Source organism: Liolophura sinensis, chromosome 10 (genome assembly GCF_032854445.1).
Source record: "Liolophura sinensis isolate JHLJ2023 chromosome 10, CUHK_Ljap_v2, whole genome shotgun sequence".
In the NCBI taxonomy this organism is placed as follows: domain Eukaryota; kingdom Metazoa; phylum Mollusca; class Polyplacophora; order Chitonida; family Chitonidae; genus Liolophura; species Liolophura sinensis.
Genome location: NC_088304.1, coordinates 10,863,292 through 10,881,922, shown reverse-complemented (window position 1 = coordinate 10,881,922; position 18,631 = coordinate 10,863,292). Strand labels below are relative to the sequence as shown.

General features: G+C 39.9%; 1 protein-coding gene and 1 long non-coding RNA gene across 2 annotated transcripts; both read right to left on the bottom strand.

The window, feature by feature from the left end:
* Positions 1-8: 8 nt before the first annotated feature.
* LOC135476741 (uncharacterized) lies at positions 9-2,019 on the bottom strand. Its single transcript, XR_010445128.1, has 3 exons — positions 2,003-2,019; positions 611-715; positions 9-83 (listed from the first exon to the last, which is right to left on the bottom strand). It is a non-coding gene; the product is annotated as an uncharacterized LOC135476741 (long non-coding RNA).
* Positions 2,020-4,621: 2,602 nt separating this feature from the next.
* Positions 4,622-17,437, bottom strand: LOC135476875 (epidermal growth factor-like protein 7). The gene is made up of 6 exons (XM_064757019.1): positions 17,240-17,437; positions 15,181-15,282; positions 11,292-11,374; positions 10,049-10,158; positions 5,842-5,946; positions 4,622-4,627 (listed from the first exon to the last, which is right to left on the bottom strand). Exons 1-6 carry the CDS (start codon positions 17,305-17,307, stop codon positions 4,622-4,624), a joined length of 474 nt encoding a protein of 157 aa, XP_064613089.1. The 5' UTR covers positions 17,308-17,437.
* Between the last annotated feature and the right edge of the window lie 1,194 nt (positions 17,438-18,631).

Below are 18,631 nucleotides of genomic sequence, written 5' to 3'. Positions count from 1 at the left end.
AAGGATCCCTCTGTGTTCGTACACGTGCCCGAGCATCCGCCATTGTTTTGGAGACACTCGTTTATATCTTAAACAAGGATCATCTTTGTAAGAAATGCATAATCAATCACAAATATTCCCTAATTCCTTTGTGCTTTCGTTCTCAAACTTTTATTTATTTGATTGGTGTTTTACGCCGTAAGAATATTTCACTTATAGGACGGCGGCCAGTATTATGGTGGCAGGAAACCGGTCAGAGCCTGATGAAAACCCACGACCATCTGGAGACTGGTGGTATGGCCGGAAAAAAGTCAGCATGAGCCGGAGTAGAATTCAAGGCAAGCGCATTGGTGGTAGGTTTCTGTGTCATTGCTGGCGTGCTGACCCCCTCGACCATGGAGGAGCCTCAAACATTTTGGTCGATTGTATTTACTATCAGAGGCGAAAACTGAAATACAGTGTTGTTATAATAGTAAGTGTGACTGCATACGTTACTACGGTAAAAAAGAACACGGGTAAAACAAAATAAATGAATGAAACATGGTCATTTCTCAAAGTGTCCGCGAATACTATTTCACCTAATACTCATTTGTCCTCGAAGCATAAATGACTTGAAGATAACTTTACCTACCTGAACAGGGTGAGCCGGAAAAGCCCTGAGGGCAGGAGCACCTGTCGGGGCTTAGACATCTCCCCCCATTTGGGCACGTCCCGGGGACACCGCCAAAACAGATCGCTGCAAGAGACACGTGACATGCCGGTAATAAAAACCGTTACCTGTGCATAATATACCTAAGCTAGTCACAGATAAAATGCATCCTGACAAAACTAATCAAAATAACAAATTATATTGTGGCGCGCATTGGTTATAAATTGATACTAACTTATACCATGGTAACTGACAATCAGTTCCACTTCCAATGTTCAAGTCATAATGCGGATTAGAATAAAGTTCTAAGGTAAATTGTCAAGAGGGCGATTTCACTTATTACGTGTGACCATATTATTACGTGTAATTACGTGTGACCATACTATTACGTGTGACCATATTATTACGTGTAATTACATGTGACCTTTACGACAAAAGGGATCATTTTAATTTTGATATTGTAAATTATCCTTATTTGGATAGCAATATACCAAAGGGTCCTTCATATGGCGTATACATATCTCGCCTTGTAGCATTTGTCAGATCTTGCGTTAATTGTGATAACTTTAATCTGCGTCACAAGTTGTTAGTTCAAAAACCAGGTTGTCAAGGATACTCCATCAAACGCCTTCATTCTAAATTTCTCAAATTTTACAATGAGAATAGCACTCTGGTTGGCAGGTGTGGACAGAGCGTTCCGAATCTTTGGCGATCTGCATTGTGATCAACCACATAGAGGGCGCCATGCCCATTACATCTGCATGATGCCTTATGAACAGTTGCAATCAAAGCAATGTTATGTGACCTGGAACTCATTCATGGACTACAAATTTGAAATTCGATATGGAATTCATGCCTGGAATATCCACTGTCTTCCCGCATCATTGAAAACTGATGACCGCTTTTCTCTTGTGTGTTACCAGCTTTTTTTCGTTTTTGTATCATTTCTTACATAACTTTGTCTTTGGGAGCTAGTGTTAAAGGTTGTTTTGGAAATGGATCTTGCGACTATCGACTTGGAACGCCCTTTACGGACTACGAATGGTATACGAATATCGCACATGACGCTCATATATACATGTATATATTATTTGTCGTTCGCTTCTTCTGTTTTACTTTCTATGCTGTACGTCTTAAATTATGCATTCTGAACATTTCAAAACATATAATGATAAATATTTACAAGACATATTTGGTCTTAGTCTCCTTATCGCTATGTTATGTCTGGAAGATTCTTGCAACTTGTTCAGGTAAAAGTCACGGACTGATCACAAAAAGACACACAAACATCACTTTACTCTGTGTAGGGGATACATATGATTGTTACAGACATAAATATCACCCAAAATGTTTTGATTATATAATGATACTCACGTTTACACAGACTCCCGTTCACCAAGCCGTATCCAGGCTCACAGCTGCACCGGTATGACCCGTGAGTGTTCGTACACGTCTGACCACAGCCACCGTTATTCGTGTTACACTCGTTGATATCTGAAAAAATAGTCCTCCGGGTAAATACAATCAACTGCATTACATCTACACAGGACATATTTTCATACTTGCTATTAAGGATTGTGACAGTTGAGGGAATATTTATTATATGTAGTCGTCTATAAACCAACCTGCATAACAGAAGGCTTCATTCTTACACCAAGGATCGACCCAAGGACTATCTGCACGTGTTTGCACAGTTAATCCAACGGAAGTAATCGTTCACGTGGTCTACAAAGACAGGTGACCCAAACGATGATTGGCTACTCTGGCTTGATCTAGCCGTGATTCAGCATTTTGCCAGTGGGTAGAGTTAGACAGGCCAACTGGGAGAGTTAGACAGTGACCATCAAGAGGAGCAGACCATCGCTTTGTTTACTACTGGAAGTGACATAGTCTGTAATATTTGCATTGAACTTGTGTGTTCCGGACACCACTTGGATATTCCGTTGATTACGTGGACTGTACGCTAAAGGCTGTTCACCTTGACATCTGTGGATTTATATACCAGGATTCTCATAACTGACTGTCTGGGTTAGCTGATCCATTATCTGGAGCACTTTCATTTGGAATGGACGATCGCGCCAGGACATAGGATGTCATACCAGGACTTCGCCTGTTGTTCAGGATTACTCCGGAAACGCACATAAAGGGCTTTCTTAAACCAGGACTTTAGTTATTCAGCTAAGTACTTTCTATTTGTATTGTCTGGGTCACCACAGCGTTGTGTAATTGTGAAAATGGTTAGGTGTTATATTTGTTGTAGAGATTTAGAATCATTTAAGTTTTGTCATTAATTTAAACAGGCGTCATAGTTATCTGTGTTCACAACTGCTGACTCGTATCTTCTCACTTCTGATTACGTGTGGCGATTTGTCAACCATCACATCATGTCCTCGCTGCTCTTGCTCTACTCTGTAAGTGTTTTCATTTTGAACACTTGCAATAACAGCGCCATTTACGACTTGTATTTTGAAAATCGGTAAGTTCTGTATAGGAATTATTGCCATTAGTTGTTCCTGATATGAGCCTTGGAGTTATTTTTCTCGCAAAAAGAATTTTTTTGCAAAATAAATGGAATGTGGACGTCGAAAATGACGATACCACCATGGTATCACTTCGAACAATCATGACATTGCTGCATGCAATCATGGCATGGTTTCGTACAATCCAGGCATCGGTTCTCGTCTTTGTGTCATCGCTTTCTACCATCGAGCAATCCGTTTATGCTGTCGCGCTATCCTTTCTTCCTGTTGTACAACCTTTCTGTACAATTGTGTCGCTCTGTGCCCTAATATCACTGCTTGGTGCCGTACTGCTGTCCCTTCGTGTCATCATACCGAGACACTTAGTGCTATCGTGCCATCATCCTGAGACGCCTCGTGCTATTGTGCCATCACCCTGAGACGCCTCGTGCTATCGTGCCATCATCCTGAGACGCCTCGTGGTATCGTGCAATCGTGCCATCATCCTGGGACTCGATAGCTTTCTCAGGATGATGGCACGAGGCGTCTCAGGATGATGGCACGATAACACGAGCTATCGAGTCATCATCGAGTCACCTCGTGCTATCGTGCCATCATCCTGAGACGCCTCGTGCCATCATTCTGAGACAGCTCGTGCTATCGTCTCGTCATCCGGAGACACCTCATGCTATCGTGTGATCATGTCATCATCCTAAGACGCATCGTGCTGTTGTGCCATCATGTTGAGACACATCGTGTTATCGTGCTGTCATGCTGAGACGCCTCGTGCTATCGTGTCATCATCCTGAGACCCATCGTGCTATCGTGATATCATACCATTATCCTGACACCTATTGTGCTATCGTGAAATCGGCCGGTGCCATCATTCCGTGGCAAAGAATTAAGAATTTAGACACGATCTAATATCAAAATATACAGAAAATGTTCTAAATGTATTCGTCTGTTTTCAAAGCATCAGCTGACTTACCATCACATCTGGGAGCTGCAAAACCAACTGGGCACGTGCAAACATCGGGTTTGACACACGTCCCACCATTTTGACAGGTTCCAGTCGGAGCGCCGTGACAAAGTGCTATTGAATGACAGTCAGGAAGAGAAGAACGAAAATAAATTTACATATAACGAAATAGCCTTTCTACTTTTTTGGTATTCCGACTGCAGTCTAGAACGTGTTGTTCTTATCCTTTTACAATTACTATCATATTCAAAGAAATAATATTCAAATAAATAAAGCTGTAGTGCTTCAACTAATAAATAACGTGTAAATAATTTACATCAAATATTACCCCCCAAAATAACAATCGTAGCATTTAACATACAATGCTTCTCTTCATCTTAAACCTTAAATCTTTTGACTTATCATATCAGAATAATTGTCATAAAAATGTTAACCTACGTTTACACGATTTCACATCGCTTAGCAATGCGTAGCCACTCCTACATCCGCAACGGTAAGACCCTTGGAGGTTCTGGCATGTTTGGCTGCATCCACCATTTTTTATCAGACACTCATTTACATCTGAAAAATCAATAATAACACATCCTAAGAAACAATTGCTTTTGGGGTGTCTTAAATGACGTGACGTTTGTTGGTACGGACAGTCAACAATTGTTTCAATATATAATTAAAGACGCATAGAGTAAGTCAAGAGGGGCGACAACAGTGTAATACATGTAACTGGTAAATGGTTACACGTAACCGGTGAAATACAGTCACTTGTCAGTTTAGCTCAGGGTTTTATTGTAACTGTTCATGTAATGCATCAATAGAAGCCAATCACACGCCCCCTAACACCATGGCTTAAGAAGAATTATGTAAAAAAAATGCAGTGATGTAAATTGCAATTTATTACACCTCAAGGGTTTAGAATTACTCAAAATGTTGTGTTGTCATCACATTTAACATACAATTACATTAAAACAATAGCCCTTAGTCCTATCAGATGTGGCTCTTAACTCTGTCATGTACACCGTGTTGTGTGTTTGCGCCAGTTTCGCGTATGTTCCGAATTAAACTGACTGGATAGAATGTCCTGTTCCCTGAACCTGAACTATATTGGTTGAGTCTATAATCTTTATAACTAATTAACTTGATTGGTGTTTTATGCCGTAGTTAAGAATATTTCGCTTATGTGACGGCGGTCAGCATTATGGTGGGAGGAAACCAGGCAGAGTCAGGGGAAACCCACAAAGACCTTCCCAAGCACGACCGGAGAGGAAACAAACCTGAGCTGGACTTGAACTCACAGAGATCGCATTGGTGGGAGGCTCCTGGTCATCGCGCCACGCTGGCGTGCTAACCCCCCCGGCCACGGAGGCCTCCGGTTGAGTTTATAAGGATTCATTTCAACCAACCTGGGATACCTGGGATACCTGGGCGGATGTGTACAACACTGGATACAGCCTTGGACATGCCAAAATATGACAAAATAATCACATCATAACGCTCGTTTTGTTTACATTTGAAGACAAACGTTAACCAAAGAGAAACTTTGACAGCACGTAGAAATGCACAAGTGAAACTTTCAGTCAAGACATTTTCATGGTTAACGTTGATTCTCCTCCTTACTGTACTAGGTCCTAGGAATATTTGTTGATTTCATTGGTGGTTTAGGCTGTACTCAATATTTCACCTATACGACGGCGACCAGCATTACACAGGTTGCTGGCAAACCCACCCATGCACGACCAGAAACTGGTTTATTAAAGCGAACAATTATAAATTACACTCACCGTCACATCTAGGCAGAGCGTATCCTGTCCGACATTGACAAACTCCAGGTCGCACACACGTTCCCCCGTTGGCACATATCCCCGGGGTAAGGCCGTTGCACACCGCTATGAAGAAAAACGAGATATCAGTGAAACAATTTTGAATTATTTTAAATTCAGGGCTGTAAATTTAAGTTTGCTATAAACGGTTTGCTTTATATATTCAAAAATTGTTTCAAACATGAATGCCTTTGCTCTGTGAGTTACAAAACGCCAAAAAAGTATCTAGTTTTAAGTTGTTTCAGTTTCACGTGGCTAAACCACGGCATGCAAGAGATACGGTACAAGTCTACACAATAAAATGGACCTAACTAAGCAATACGAACATAACGAATCACGGCATTCCTACTTGGCCTGCATACGATAATGGAAAATTTCTTAATATTTCCCGTTCAACAGGGTCTGGTATGACAAGGCTGGGAATCGGTTCCAGTGCATGACACTGTGTCTCTCAAGAAGCGAAACAGACTATCGATACGACTGACACCTTCACAAGGCGAATTCCTTTCTCAGTTCTATTTTATTCCACTTACCTGTTATGTGTCGTGCAAACTCCCAAACATGCACAGAGGAGAGTTTATATCCGTGCTTGCGATGTATATATGTCATAAAACCGAAACATAGCGGCCTGCTCCAATCACACTGAAATATCTTTTTTGCATTAGACACTGTCGAGTGAGGGAATTAATATTCACCACAAGTGTAGCTTTCGGAAATATTCTTCACCTCGCACAACAATCAGATAAATAAATACAGGTATATAACAACGTATAAGTTCCATCCTTTTAATTTCGCCTAATAATCAACCTTATGACTTTGGCTTAGTCATGTAATGGCTTAGTTACATATTAGCATACGCTAACAGTTATCGATTCTGTTCACGATAAGAGTTATTTAATGCAAGTTGGCCTATATCTTTACTCACACAAAAGTATGTTTTTGGACCATAGTGACTTTTTTCATTTTGGAATGTATTTATTTACCAGAGTCCAGAACATATAATGAGTACTGAATCGCTTTGGTTAGATCACTATATTTTCAAAGATGCCTTACAGATCTTGTCAAATATGCGGATTTCAAAATTGCCTTCCACCCCCACAAGTTATTATTGTTGTTTAAACTTACGCTTGCAGTTCTTCATATCAGCCAATAGTCCATAACCAGCACTACAGCTGCATCTGAAAGACCCGACGGTATTCACGCAACCCTGCTGACAGCCATCTGTGTTTAGTGAGCATTCATTGATATCTGGAATCAAAAAACATAATTTAACACTCTATGTACCGGTTATTACAGTTTTCCAACATACCAATATGCTAGGTTAGTTCTCATATATCACATCCGTACATTGCACACACAGTTAAGTTTACCTCATGATTGAGTCTAATTTCGCTTAATCCGGGGCTAGGGCCTTTATATTCATCGTGTTGAATTAGATATATGAACAGTTGGAATCAAAGCCTAACTGAGATACATATTTTGTTATCGATAACTTATATTCTAGCATGGTACAGGATTTGAATACTGATTTCAGTCAGTCGCCTAGAACATATCTTGCGTCAATGAAACATATTATTGAAAACCCTTGACTTGTTCTCTTTGTATGATTCCGTCCCATTCCGTCCCATGTACTTTCTTAGTTCTTTGGTGCTTTGGTATCCGAAGTTTTGGTAATTGGCCTTGCTATTATTCGGACCCGGAACGTCCTTATTGGTGACGGCTGGTATACGAATGTCTGATTTCGATGGATAGATTGACCTCACTATAGCTTCAGTGACCTTGACCTTTGTTGAAGGAGTAAGGTTTATAGTAGTCTGAAATCTTCCAGATAAAAAAATGAAACACGGGGCGGTTTGACCTTGAACAACACAAACAACAGACCTTAGGTTGTTTGCCTTTCGTGCGTCTTTACACAGTGCCCACAACACATTCTTCCCATTCTTCACTGACACTCAAGCTTATTTACATGTATGCACGCACCGTCAGGCAAGTCGCACCTTAAAACTGTTACCCGTATGTGGGAAGGTCGTCCAGCAACCTGCGGATGGTCGTGGGTTTCCCCCGGGCTCTGCCCGGTTTCCTCCCACCATAATGCTGGCCGCCATCGTATAAGTGAAATATTCTTGAGTACGGCGTAAAACACCAATCAGATAAATAAATAAAACAGTCATACAACCGTTGGCTGTGTAGGGTGCATCAAGCGCACCTTGACGTCTATTCACTAGCAACACACTTTGTCCTGTATGTGTATGTTTGGAACATACGGTAACCCAGGTGAAGTTTCTTTGTTCAGTTCACATTTATCATGCCGCAAACACCAGACATGACATCCCACCCATTATTTACAAGTACATTATACCTGCACCGGGTGAACCAGTCACGTTTCATTGTGCCAACCTCTCAGTGCTGAGTGCCAAGTGAGGCTACAACAGGTATCATTTTAAAGTCTTTAGCACATGACCTGTCCCGGGTTTTATCAAAGGTCTCCCGACCTTGTGGCAGTAGCTCTAGCCACTAAACTCAGATGAACCGAATGGGGCCCGGAACCATGATTTTTTAACACGATCAAGAACTTAATTATAATTAGGAAACAGTTGGGAAAGAGACAATATTGTCCGTTTCATCTGTAGTGATTAATGGAACAGGGCCGGACTGGATTAACTCTGTTGAGGTCACTGTACCATTTAAAGCGCGCGTTTTCGGACTTGACGCTTATATTCAAAAAATCGTTAGTGGCGAGTTTCGAGATGAGAGCAACACAAAAAAATTTGGATACCTACCTTTAAGACAAAATTTTTAACTGATGTAGAAACCGCAGAATAAATTTTACTTAAGCCATTCACTTAAATAACATCACCCTCATTAAAGATCTCTTGACATTTACAAGGCAGAGGCTGTTTCTCCACATTCTGCTGCTTTGAAAATAGTTGTCACTGTTGTGACAGAATCTACATTCTGCCTGACATAACCGTAGGAGAATCCTATATTTGAGATAAAAACTTTGGTAGCCGACGTGCTTCGCGTTTAGCGACAAAAACAAACAGCGACGAAAACGAGAAATGTATACCACTCATACAAGTCAAAGAGACATTACAGCTCGATAATCATAAGACCCGTATCCAAAACAACTTTCGAATGGAATATGCAAGTGAATGTAAAGGGCTACAGGATGGGGAGTGAAACCAAAGCAGCAACAACAGGGTGATAATTGGCAAATCTTGATATGTAACGGGTGAAATATGGCCACTTGTGGGTATACTTCAGGTATAATTTCGTTCCAACTGTTTAGGTGACCGGTTAGAACCTAGCAAGTTTTACAACCTTTAACAATGGGTAATGCCCAATTTTGCAAACAACGTTTAGTGGCACCAATTGCAGTTTGTGAGATGTTATTGTTTAAAAATACCCAAATTTTTTGTGTAGTTCCACATGTTATAAATACATGAAAACGGGACCAGTCCTCGGGATACTTAGGTAAACCGCAAAACTCTGGTTTACGTAATATAATATAAAATACTGCAGTATGGAGGATAAACGAGAGTACCAACAACAGTAATAGTGTGATATTTTGCAAATGGTCAGGCGTAACCCGTGAAATCTGGCCTGTTGTCATTTTACCTCAGTTAGGGTATTATGCTAAATGTTTAGACAACTCCTTAGAAAGTAGCAACGGGTACGCCCACTAGTAACATGGCTTAATTCACCTCACGACTAAGCAGTAACCGCAGTATATTCAGAAATACTCCAAAGGCTGTGTTTTCATCATATATAATAGAGAAAAGGGGTCTGGCAATTTATTATTGGTTGGTTATCAACCGTTTAGACAAAAAAACTCCTTTTTCATGGAGACAGCTTTCCCCTCCAAGTGGAGTCTCCCACCAGTGATACTTCCAGGCATAACACAAAGGTTTAAAACGACGAATCGTTGATTTTATACTTTTTGGGAGGGCATACGGTCGTCTTCAATTTTATATCGATCTACTACCAAAGGTGTTTCCTTGTAAATGTGAGGATATTATAGAAAGTGGACGAGAATAATATATGAATAACAACAGACGGATCGATATCGCTTCGACCATTTACTGACATCGAGCACACAGTCTGTCATACACTAGTACATTGTCTGCTTACTTCTTGTGTAAGCGTGTAAATATACTTTTTTGTATACTTCACCTGCACAGTTAGGTTGGTCAAATCCCTTCCTGCATGTGCAAACTGTGGGCCGGATACAAACACCACCGTTTGGACAAGTTCCTGGGGCGGATCCAGTACATATCGCTGGTAACGGTAACACAGAAAAGAAAATTGGATATGGCTTTGCGTAATAAGGTTAAGTTAAAGAGTTATAACAGAAAACCACTTTTATATATCTGCTGTTTAACGCCATAATCTAGAATTTTTGCACACACGATGGCAGTCAATTTTAATGGGACAGGAAGTTGACGAACTTTTCTACGTGTTAATGATTGAGTCAGTGCTTAGCCTTACACGTTATATTTAGCAATTTTTCAATCACATGACCACAAAGGAGTCCTTAAGACTGTACGAAATGTGCCTCCTTGTTGCAGGACGGATTTTCACCGCTCTTTCAACTAGTGCTGTTTCATTGAGACGACTTATCGAAGGCAAGTGAACTGTCCCACCAGAGTCATTATACTGATACGGGTCAACCAGTCGTTGACCTGACCTAGGCTTGACCCTAGATCTACCAAACACGAAGCGGGCGCTCTACCAACTGAGCCGGAGTCGTTTTTTTTAAACATGTGACGTAGAAGACAAGAGGCCTTCAAGAAACATAGTACACGATGATCTTTATAAAGATATCGATGTTTGCAAATTATCCATGATTTCCAAGGAAAAAAAGGATTTCCGTTACGACAAAATCAAATGACCAACCCATTAGCGGTGTTAATTAAATTACATCACAAAAAACCAAATTACATTATAAACAGGAGTTCAGGTGAACACAACATGCGTCCCAACAAGTCCATTTGTTTCAAACGTATAATAGAATACCAGCAGGATTGGGGTAAGAGTGAACTCTGAGGGGAATCTTGATGGGTGTTGATGATAGGTATGTGGTTATCATGACAACCGCGCAAGAGGACAATTGTGTTCACAAAAAATTAAACTTAATGCGGAAAACTGTTGGAGTTATAGCTTGGGCGCAAAACAATATCTATTTATACAGTATGTATCAGGAAAAAAGCTATCTGGTTTCCATGATAACCGCAAAAATGGACAAATGTGAGCCGCATCTGTGTATCTATGTATCCATTAAAAATTACAACTCTAATTGGAAACTGTTGGAGTTATAACCCAAACACGAATACGGACGGACAGACGGATAAAATCACTACAACATTATACACTCTGTCTAATGGCTGGGGCGTATAAAAATAAGCTCTTACCTCTTTTACAGTGAATGTTGTCAGCACTGTTCCATCCGGAGCAACACCTATAGTCCACGGCTGTTCTGGTACGAACTACGTTCCTACGAATTTAACAGTAATATATGATGATTTATGGCAATATATTGAATCCAACCTTATTTTATGATATGGAAAATGTGAAGTCCAATTAGTTCATTCATGAGGAATATAACTGCTCCCAGATTTTATGATGCTCTGCTGCATGATTGTGTATAATTCCGATTAACCCGCTTTTAGGGGCATTATATTCATCGTGTTAATTAGATTCCCGCGTTGGATATATGAAAAGCTGCAGTCAAAGCGGAACTGAGATACATATTTGGTTATCGACTAACTAATATTCTTGCATACTGATTTTTACTCAGTCCTCAAAAACATACCTTGCGTCTTTTCAGCATCAATTAAAAGTGTTGACTGCCTTCTTTGCATGATTCCGTCCTATTTTCGTACTTTATACACTTTCTTAGTTCTTTGGTGGTTTGTGCTATACGTCGTGTTGGGGATTTGACCTTGTGATTATTGATTTGGAACGTCCTTATTGGCTGACGGCTGGTTTACAAATGTCTGTTTCGACGCACAGATTTACGTAAAACATGAAAATGGGGAGCCTAGGAAGTTTACGTCATATGGCATGTAGGAACTTTGAGACTATATTTGAAAAAGAGAAATAAAACGTCCATTACATATATATGAATGGACATTATACAGGCGCTTCTAATTGCATGTCTAAAAGGAAGAAAGAAATATTAACTGTAACATTCAGCTGCATTAGAGGTACATGTCAGAAAGACTAGATGATCTTAGAAATCACATCCCATGTCACACCAGAAACGTGAATAGGACCCTAGGCTTCACGTTCAATATGTGTAGACGTGCTGTGACATTCCACGTCAAGTGAAAATACATGATATAGAAATGTGACAAAAATCACTCCAATGTTCAATCAAGCAGGCACATCCTACGTTACCTTGTAGAGAATTAGATTTGATGGTAATCTGCCTCCATCCCATCCTAACTACTTTTTAAGCAAAGTTAGAAAAGCTTAATACTAATGAGATCAGTTGCTTTTAATTGAGCTAGGAGTAGGTGTTCATTCAAATCTAATTCCGCCTGGGCTGCTAGATGTGAATGGCAGATAAAAACAAAACAGAGTGAACGCCCTTAGAAATGTATCTTCAGACAGGACAAAGTAGCGTAGTCTTCTGGTCAAACAGAAGAAAAAGTGCTTGTAGAAACTGATTGTCAGTTTAAAACAGAATGCGGTTTAGAAATTGTTCTCATATAGCATTATAGGAGAACAGAAATTACTTGTCAAATAGAAAAAGAGCAGCCCAGAAACGTCTTGCGAAACAGAAAACGAAGAGGTTAGAAACGTGTTGTCAAACGGAAGAAGAGGCACTTCGCAACCCCTTGACCCACAGAAAAACAGCAGCTTAAAACCTTCTCGTCAATCAGAAACACAGTAACTGATAATCTCCTCAAAAACAAACAATCAAAAAAAAAAAAACAAAAAAAAAACAGACGCGTAGAAACCCCTTGTAAAACGGAAACAGATAAAGGGTTGACGGGACACATCTCGTAGTTTAACGCCCAACCGTTGAAGTATTTACTTTGTCTGTACTGTAGATGTTATCTGATCTGTCACTGGTGATCTCCATGTACTTAAACATCACGCTTGGTTTGATAAAAGCCGCCTGTGGCTTGGGGTAATATTAGAGCACAGATAGTGTTTCGTGTGAAAAGATAATCCTTAAACTGCACACACTGTCGTTGCTGTAGTTCAGCCTGATGTCATTCCACTTATTGAGAAATGACTCACCGGTCTCTCTAGTTTGCGCAAGTGCCTGGGGCTATTCCAGACAAACAGCTCCTTTAGTATGTATGTTCGTATGTATGTATGTATGTATGTATGTTCGTTCGTATGTGTGTATGTATGTATGTATGTATGTTCGTTCGTATGTGTGTATGTATGTATGTATGTATGTTCGTACACTTGGGAGTTTAACGTCGCCCATAACATTTTTTCAGTCTTATGGCGACGAGGAGTCATTAGGGGTGTGTACATATATAAAGTCTTCGTGTAGCAGATCCCATGGCGCCAAAGTACTACCGCCGAAGACAGCAAACACGACATTCCAACCGGTCACATTATACTGACACCCAGCCAATCAGCCCTTGCTCTATCCGCGGAATGCCAAGCGAAGCAGCAACAAGTACAATTTTTAACGCCTTTGGTGTGACCCGATCCTGGTTTTGATCCCAGATCTCCCGAGTTCAAGGCGAACGCTCTAACCATGAGGCCACTGTAGGGGTATCGAAAAATGGAATAACATTGATGGGGATAGTCAGACCTGCTTTCCTTAATACATCGAAAAATTGCAATATTGAGTGTTTTGGGGGAAGATATGAACACAAATATTTTTTGTCGATTCCATTTTGTGACGTCACTCCTGAACAGATGGAATCAATGGCGTGTGCAAATCTTATTCCATCAAACGCCTTCATTTTAAGGAGTCATTAAGTTTTACAATGAATATAATTCTCTTCTAAGTCAATAAGTTGGTAGAGCGTCCGCTTCGGGAGCAGTAGATCCAGGATCAATCCTGGGTCGAGTTACACCTAAGACTTTAAAAGAGAAAGTTGTAGCTTCCTCGCTTGGCGTTCAGCGTGAAAGGGAGAGTGCAACGCCTGGTTGACCCGTACTAGTATAATGGCTCGGGGGTGCGGGTTACATCCCTTCGGTAAGTCGTCTCAGTGAAGCAACACTAGATAAAAGAGCGGTGGACATCCGTCCTGCAACAAGGAGGCACATTACATGAACCCTAAGGATATCTCCGTCGTCATATGATTGATAAATTGTTAAATATGACATGAAACGCTAAGTACTCACTCAATCACTCACACGTAGAAAAGTTCATCAGTGACTTGTCAGGTTTGGGGTTTCCTGCCCCGTTAAAAGTACGACGTTAAAACCCAAGCACTCACTCACTCACTCTAAGTAAATCTGGACACAGTGTCCAGATTCTCTGGCACTCTGCTTCATAATTGTGTCTAATTTCTCTTAACCTGGAGCTTGGGGTAGTATATCATCGTGTTGAAATAGATCGCCGCTTTGGATATATGAACAGCTGCAGTCAAAGCGATACTGATATACGTATTTTTATCGATATCTTGTACTCTAGCATGGTACACGGTTTGAATATTGATCTCACCTAGTCCTCTAGAACATACCTTACGACTTTCCTACTTTATTGAAATTTGTTGACTACTTCTGTTTGTATGATCCCATCCTATTTTCGTATTTAATATACTTTCTTAGTTTTTTTTTGTAGTTTGTGGTAAACGTCATTTTGGTAATTGGCCATGCGATCATTGATCTGGAACGTCCTTATTGGTTGACAGCTGGTATACGAATATCTCTTTCGACGCATAGATTCACTCATCAATGGCGTATACCAACAAATGACGCTGTACTTTGAAAAGCCCATTCAACGCCACGTAAGGAATATTGCCATATAACACCAAGAAAATCTTAATGCAAACTAATGTTTCTCAGGAGTCTTCGGGTTTAGGATTTAAATGATGTTACTCATTGGAAATACTTCTGAGTCATGGTGTTTCTTAAGATTGTCTTTCTATCATTTTAATATTTCTTCCCAGTTTCCGGTTGAACAGGAGTAGCACTCTGATTTGAAATTTTCAAACATCACAGTTCTCAGGTTTTGAAATCTAAATTTTTTTACGGGTTAATCTTCAGGTGACATTGTTTTTTCTCAAATACATGCTCTGAAATCGTACTTTAAGTTTTGAATTAAGTGAGAAATGTCTTTGAAGAATCGCACCCTGGTCTCAGTGGTCTTTCACTAACCTGTGACGTGTACATCTTCCCCAGTTGAACCATCCGCACTTCGTATAGTATCTCTCCTGGACCGTGTACGACTCGATTCGGGTGTGTCTACAAACATTCTGGCTGGAAGTGTAAAAGAAAAAGCACAAATAATTTAAGATAGAAAATTGTATTTTGGTTATCTTTTCCTTTTGTCCAGTATACAATAAAACAAGACAAACAAGCATGGAATTTTGAAGGAAGTTGTCAGCATGAAGTACAGTACCTTTCATTTACCAGGCGGTCTGCTGGAGACAGGAAAAAATACACGTTCCATCTGCCCGTAAGGCGGTGGAAAGTTTTTTCATCGTTTTATAGAAGAACACACATTATAGACTTTACCTCGCACAAAGACAAAGTAGAAAAATGACATTTTCATGCCTTCCACACGGCCTTTAAAGATCCACAACCCTTAGAGGTATGAGGTGTAGATGGGCGTACGCCTCGTGCACCTCCAGTTTGTGAATAAGTGATGATGTCAACCTCTGAGAAAGTTATAAAATATGACATTACATATGACATTTTGCTTCTCTCTAAACGGCGAAAGGTTGCAAAATACCCAGTTTTATTATAACTGTAAAAGCATAAAGCCCCATAGCACAATGGCTTAACCAGTTTTAGGGGGGAAAATGCAGCAATTTTAAATAAAACAAAACCTTTTTCACCATATTGAGTTGTCTTTCATCTGGCACACGCTGATATATCACAGAAAAGAATGTATTTTTGTGTACAAATAAGTGTTCCGTGTATAAAAGCCTCTCCTTTTACAGTTTTGCATAAAAAATCTATGTTTAGTAACTAAGGACGCGCAGTTATAAGTAACACGTAAGTAACTAAGGAGGTGCAGTTATTATAAATAAAGACGTAAATTTCTAAAATATTAATGTGATTGATATTTTCAATAAACACAAATTGTCTGGCAAGCATGACTTTGTGTATATATTTTGAGTAAAACCCGATAAACATACAAGAGTGTTCACTGTTGTAAATATGTGATGCATTCTCAAATTAGGACGCGTTTCCAAACTTGAAACAGATAAAGTGTTTAGAAATTCAAGACTTAAACTGAGTGTCTCTGATCACTCTAACATAGCTGCCCCTCCCTTCTCCCAATAAGAATGTGCATGTTACTATTTGAAAAAAAAATACTGTCCAGTCATTTGTTTAACGCTGTTTCTGGGGGCATGTCTATTGATGTGTGTATAGGCACCTCGAAAGATTTAGATGTCGTAGAACAGAATGTGTAAAGCCAGGCAGCAGGAACTGTTATAAAGTTCTGTACATATCAGGTTGTTTATTACCTGTGGAAATTTGCAGACGTACAAAAAATAACACATCTTTCAATTACATGAATATGGGCTACGCAAAAACTGTTCACTTCTGATGTATATGTAGCCAGTGAGTGTTAAATGTTGTGAGATTGATCTCTATAAAAATAAAACTGAAAGTAAATAAGACTGAGGTATACACCTTGCCTATGAATATGACCCAGCTATACCTACGCTGATCTTCGGCGTCCACTGCAGTCTCGCCAGTGTATACATGAACCGATGTGTACTTAATCTGTATCGTCAGATGGCCAGTTAATACTGACAGTGCTTCAAATAAACCTCAGATACACGACACAATACCATATTACACACCTTGGACAGATATTAAGCATACCTCAAAGTACACTTCATTCATAAAGGGAATTCTTACATGGTAAATAATTGAGTTTTTACTTGACTTGTTATTCATTCAAAGTGAATAATTTAGTCATTCAATGCGTTTAAGAACAAACAAAACAATGTATCATTTCGAATTTCTGCGCCTTTTAAAATGATGCAAGTGTAATCTCTGCTTACTTACCCCAACCCTAATATTATTCTGAACAGTGTCTTGCATGACATTGATTTGCCTAAATGAAGGAATAACGCCTAAAGTGAAAACGGTTTTGGACAAAAAACTTGTTTTCTAAGAAATGGGTTGTTTTGCAACTCTCGTTTTCTTTAAGAATAGGTAAAAACTCGCCTCCGTGCGGTATTTCTTTGACACTTACCCGCTGGGTGACAAAGCCTTCACAGAGAGACAAGCCAAAAGACAAAATGTCAACACAAACAGCTGCATGTCTAGAGACACTGTCCAGACCTGATGAAATGACTGTGCCAGTTAGAAACAACGATTACTGCACAGAATGACATTAAAATGTTATTTCTGTTGAAAACATTTCCCAAAATTTCCCAAAACGCGTCATGGGATCAGAATCCAATCAGAAAGTGTAATGCAGAAAATGTTGCACAGTTACCACAAGGAAGAAGTGGATTGGGTAAGTGAGATATAAATATGTGAATGCTGTAAGTATATACTGGTTCAAGTTTGGCACGCCCAGTCTATTGACACCAAAACAAAAAAAAAGACTACAAGGTCATTGTGCACCAGACTGAAATGTCCGCAGGCCTATTGAATAAGTGTAAAATACAGAAAACCATGATAACAAAAAGTCCAAAGTTCGACAACCGAGACCATTCGTCTTGTGTGGCATGAATGAGGTTTCAGTGAACTTGGGTAAAGTTAGACTGCGGTTAGTTATTCAACGGGGACAAATCCTTATTTCTATCAATTATATATTCGGCTTTTTCTCCATTATTACTGCAACCACAGATATCATACTTGGCACATTAATGACACTTGATACTGTCTATCACGTGATGCTAATGATTCCCGATTTTGACACCAGGGAGCGCTTCTGTAAATAGCAGTCTGAATAGCAGTCTGGGCCATATCTCTATTAATACTGCACTACAGAAATCATACTAGGTAAATTAATGACACTTAATGCGGGCTATCACGTGATGCTAATAATTCCCGATTTTGACACCATAGGGCGCTTCTATGAACGGCAGTCTGGACAGCACTCTGCCGATATCTCCATATATACTGCACCTACAGACATCATACTTGCTACATTAATGACACATGATGCCGGCTACTACGTCATGGCAAAAATTCCCGTTTCTGACACCAGCAGGCGTTCGGTAAAAAGCAGTCTGAATAGTTGTCTGGCCCATATCTCCATTAATACTGTACCTACGGACATCATTCTAGGTGCATTATTAACACTTGATTCTAAAACCAGGGGGCGCTTCTGTAAATAGCGGTCTGAATATCAGTCTGGCCAATGTCTTCATTAATATTGCATTACGTGTCATTAATGTACCAAGCATGATGTCTGTTGCTGCAGTATTAGTGGAGATATGGGCAAGACTGCTATTCACACTAATCGCCCTCTGGTGTCAGAATCGCAAATTATTAGAATCGCGTGATAGCCCGCATCAAGTGTTAATAATATACCAAGCATGATGTATTTAGGTGCAGTATTAATGGAGATATAGCCCAATAATTTATATAGAGTAATTAATAGAAATAATGGCTTGTCCCCGTTGAATAGCTA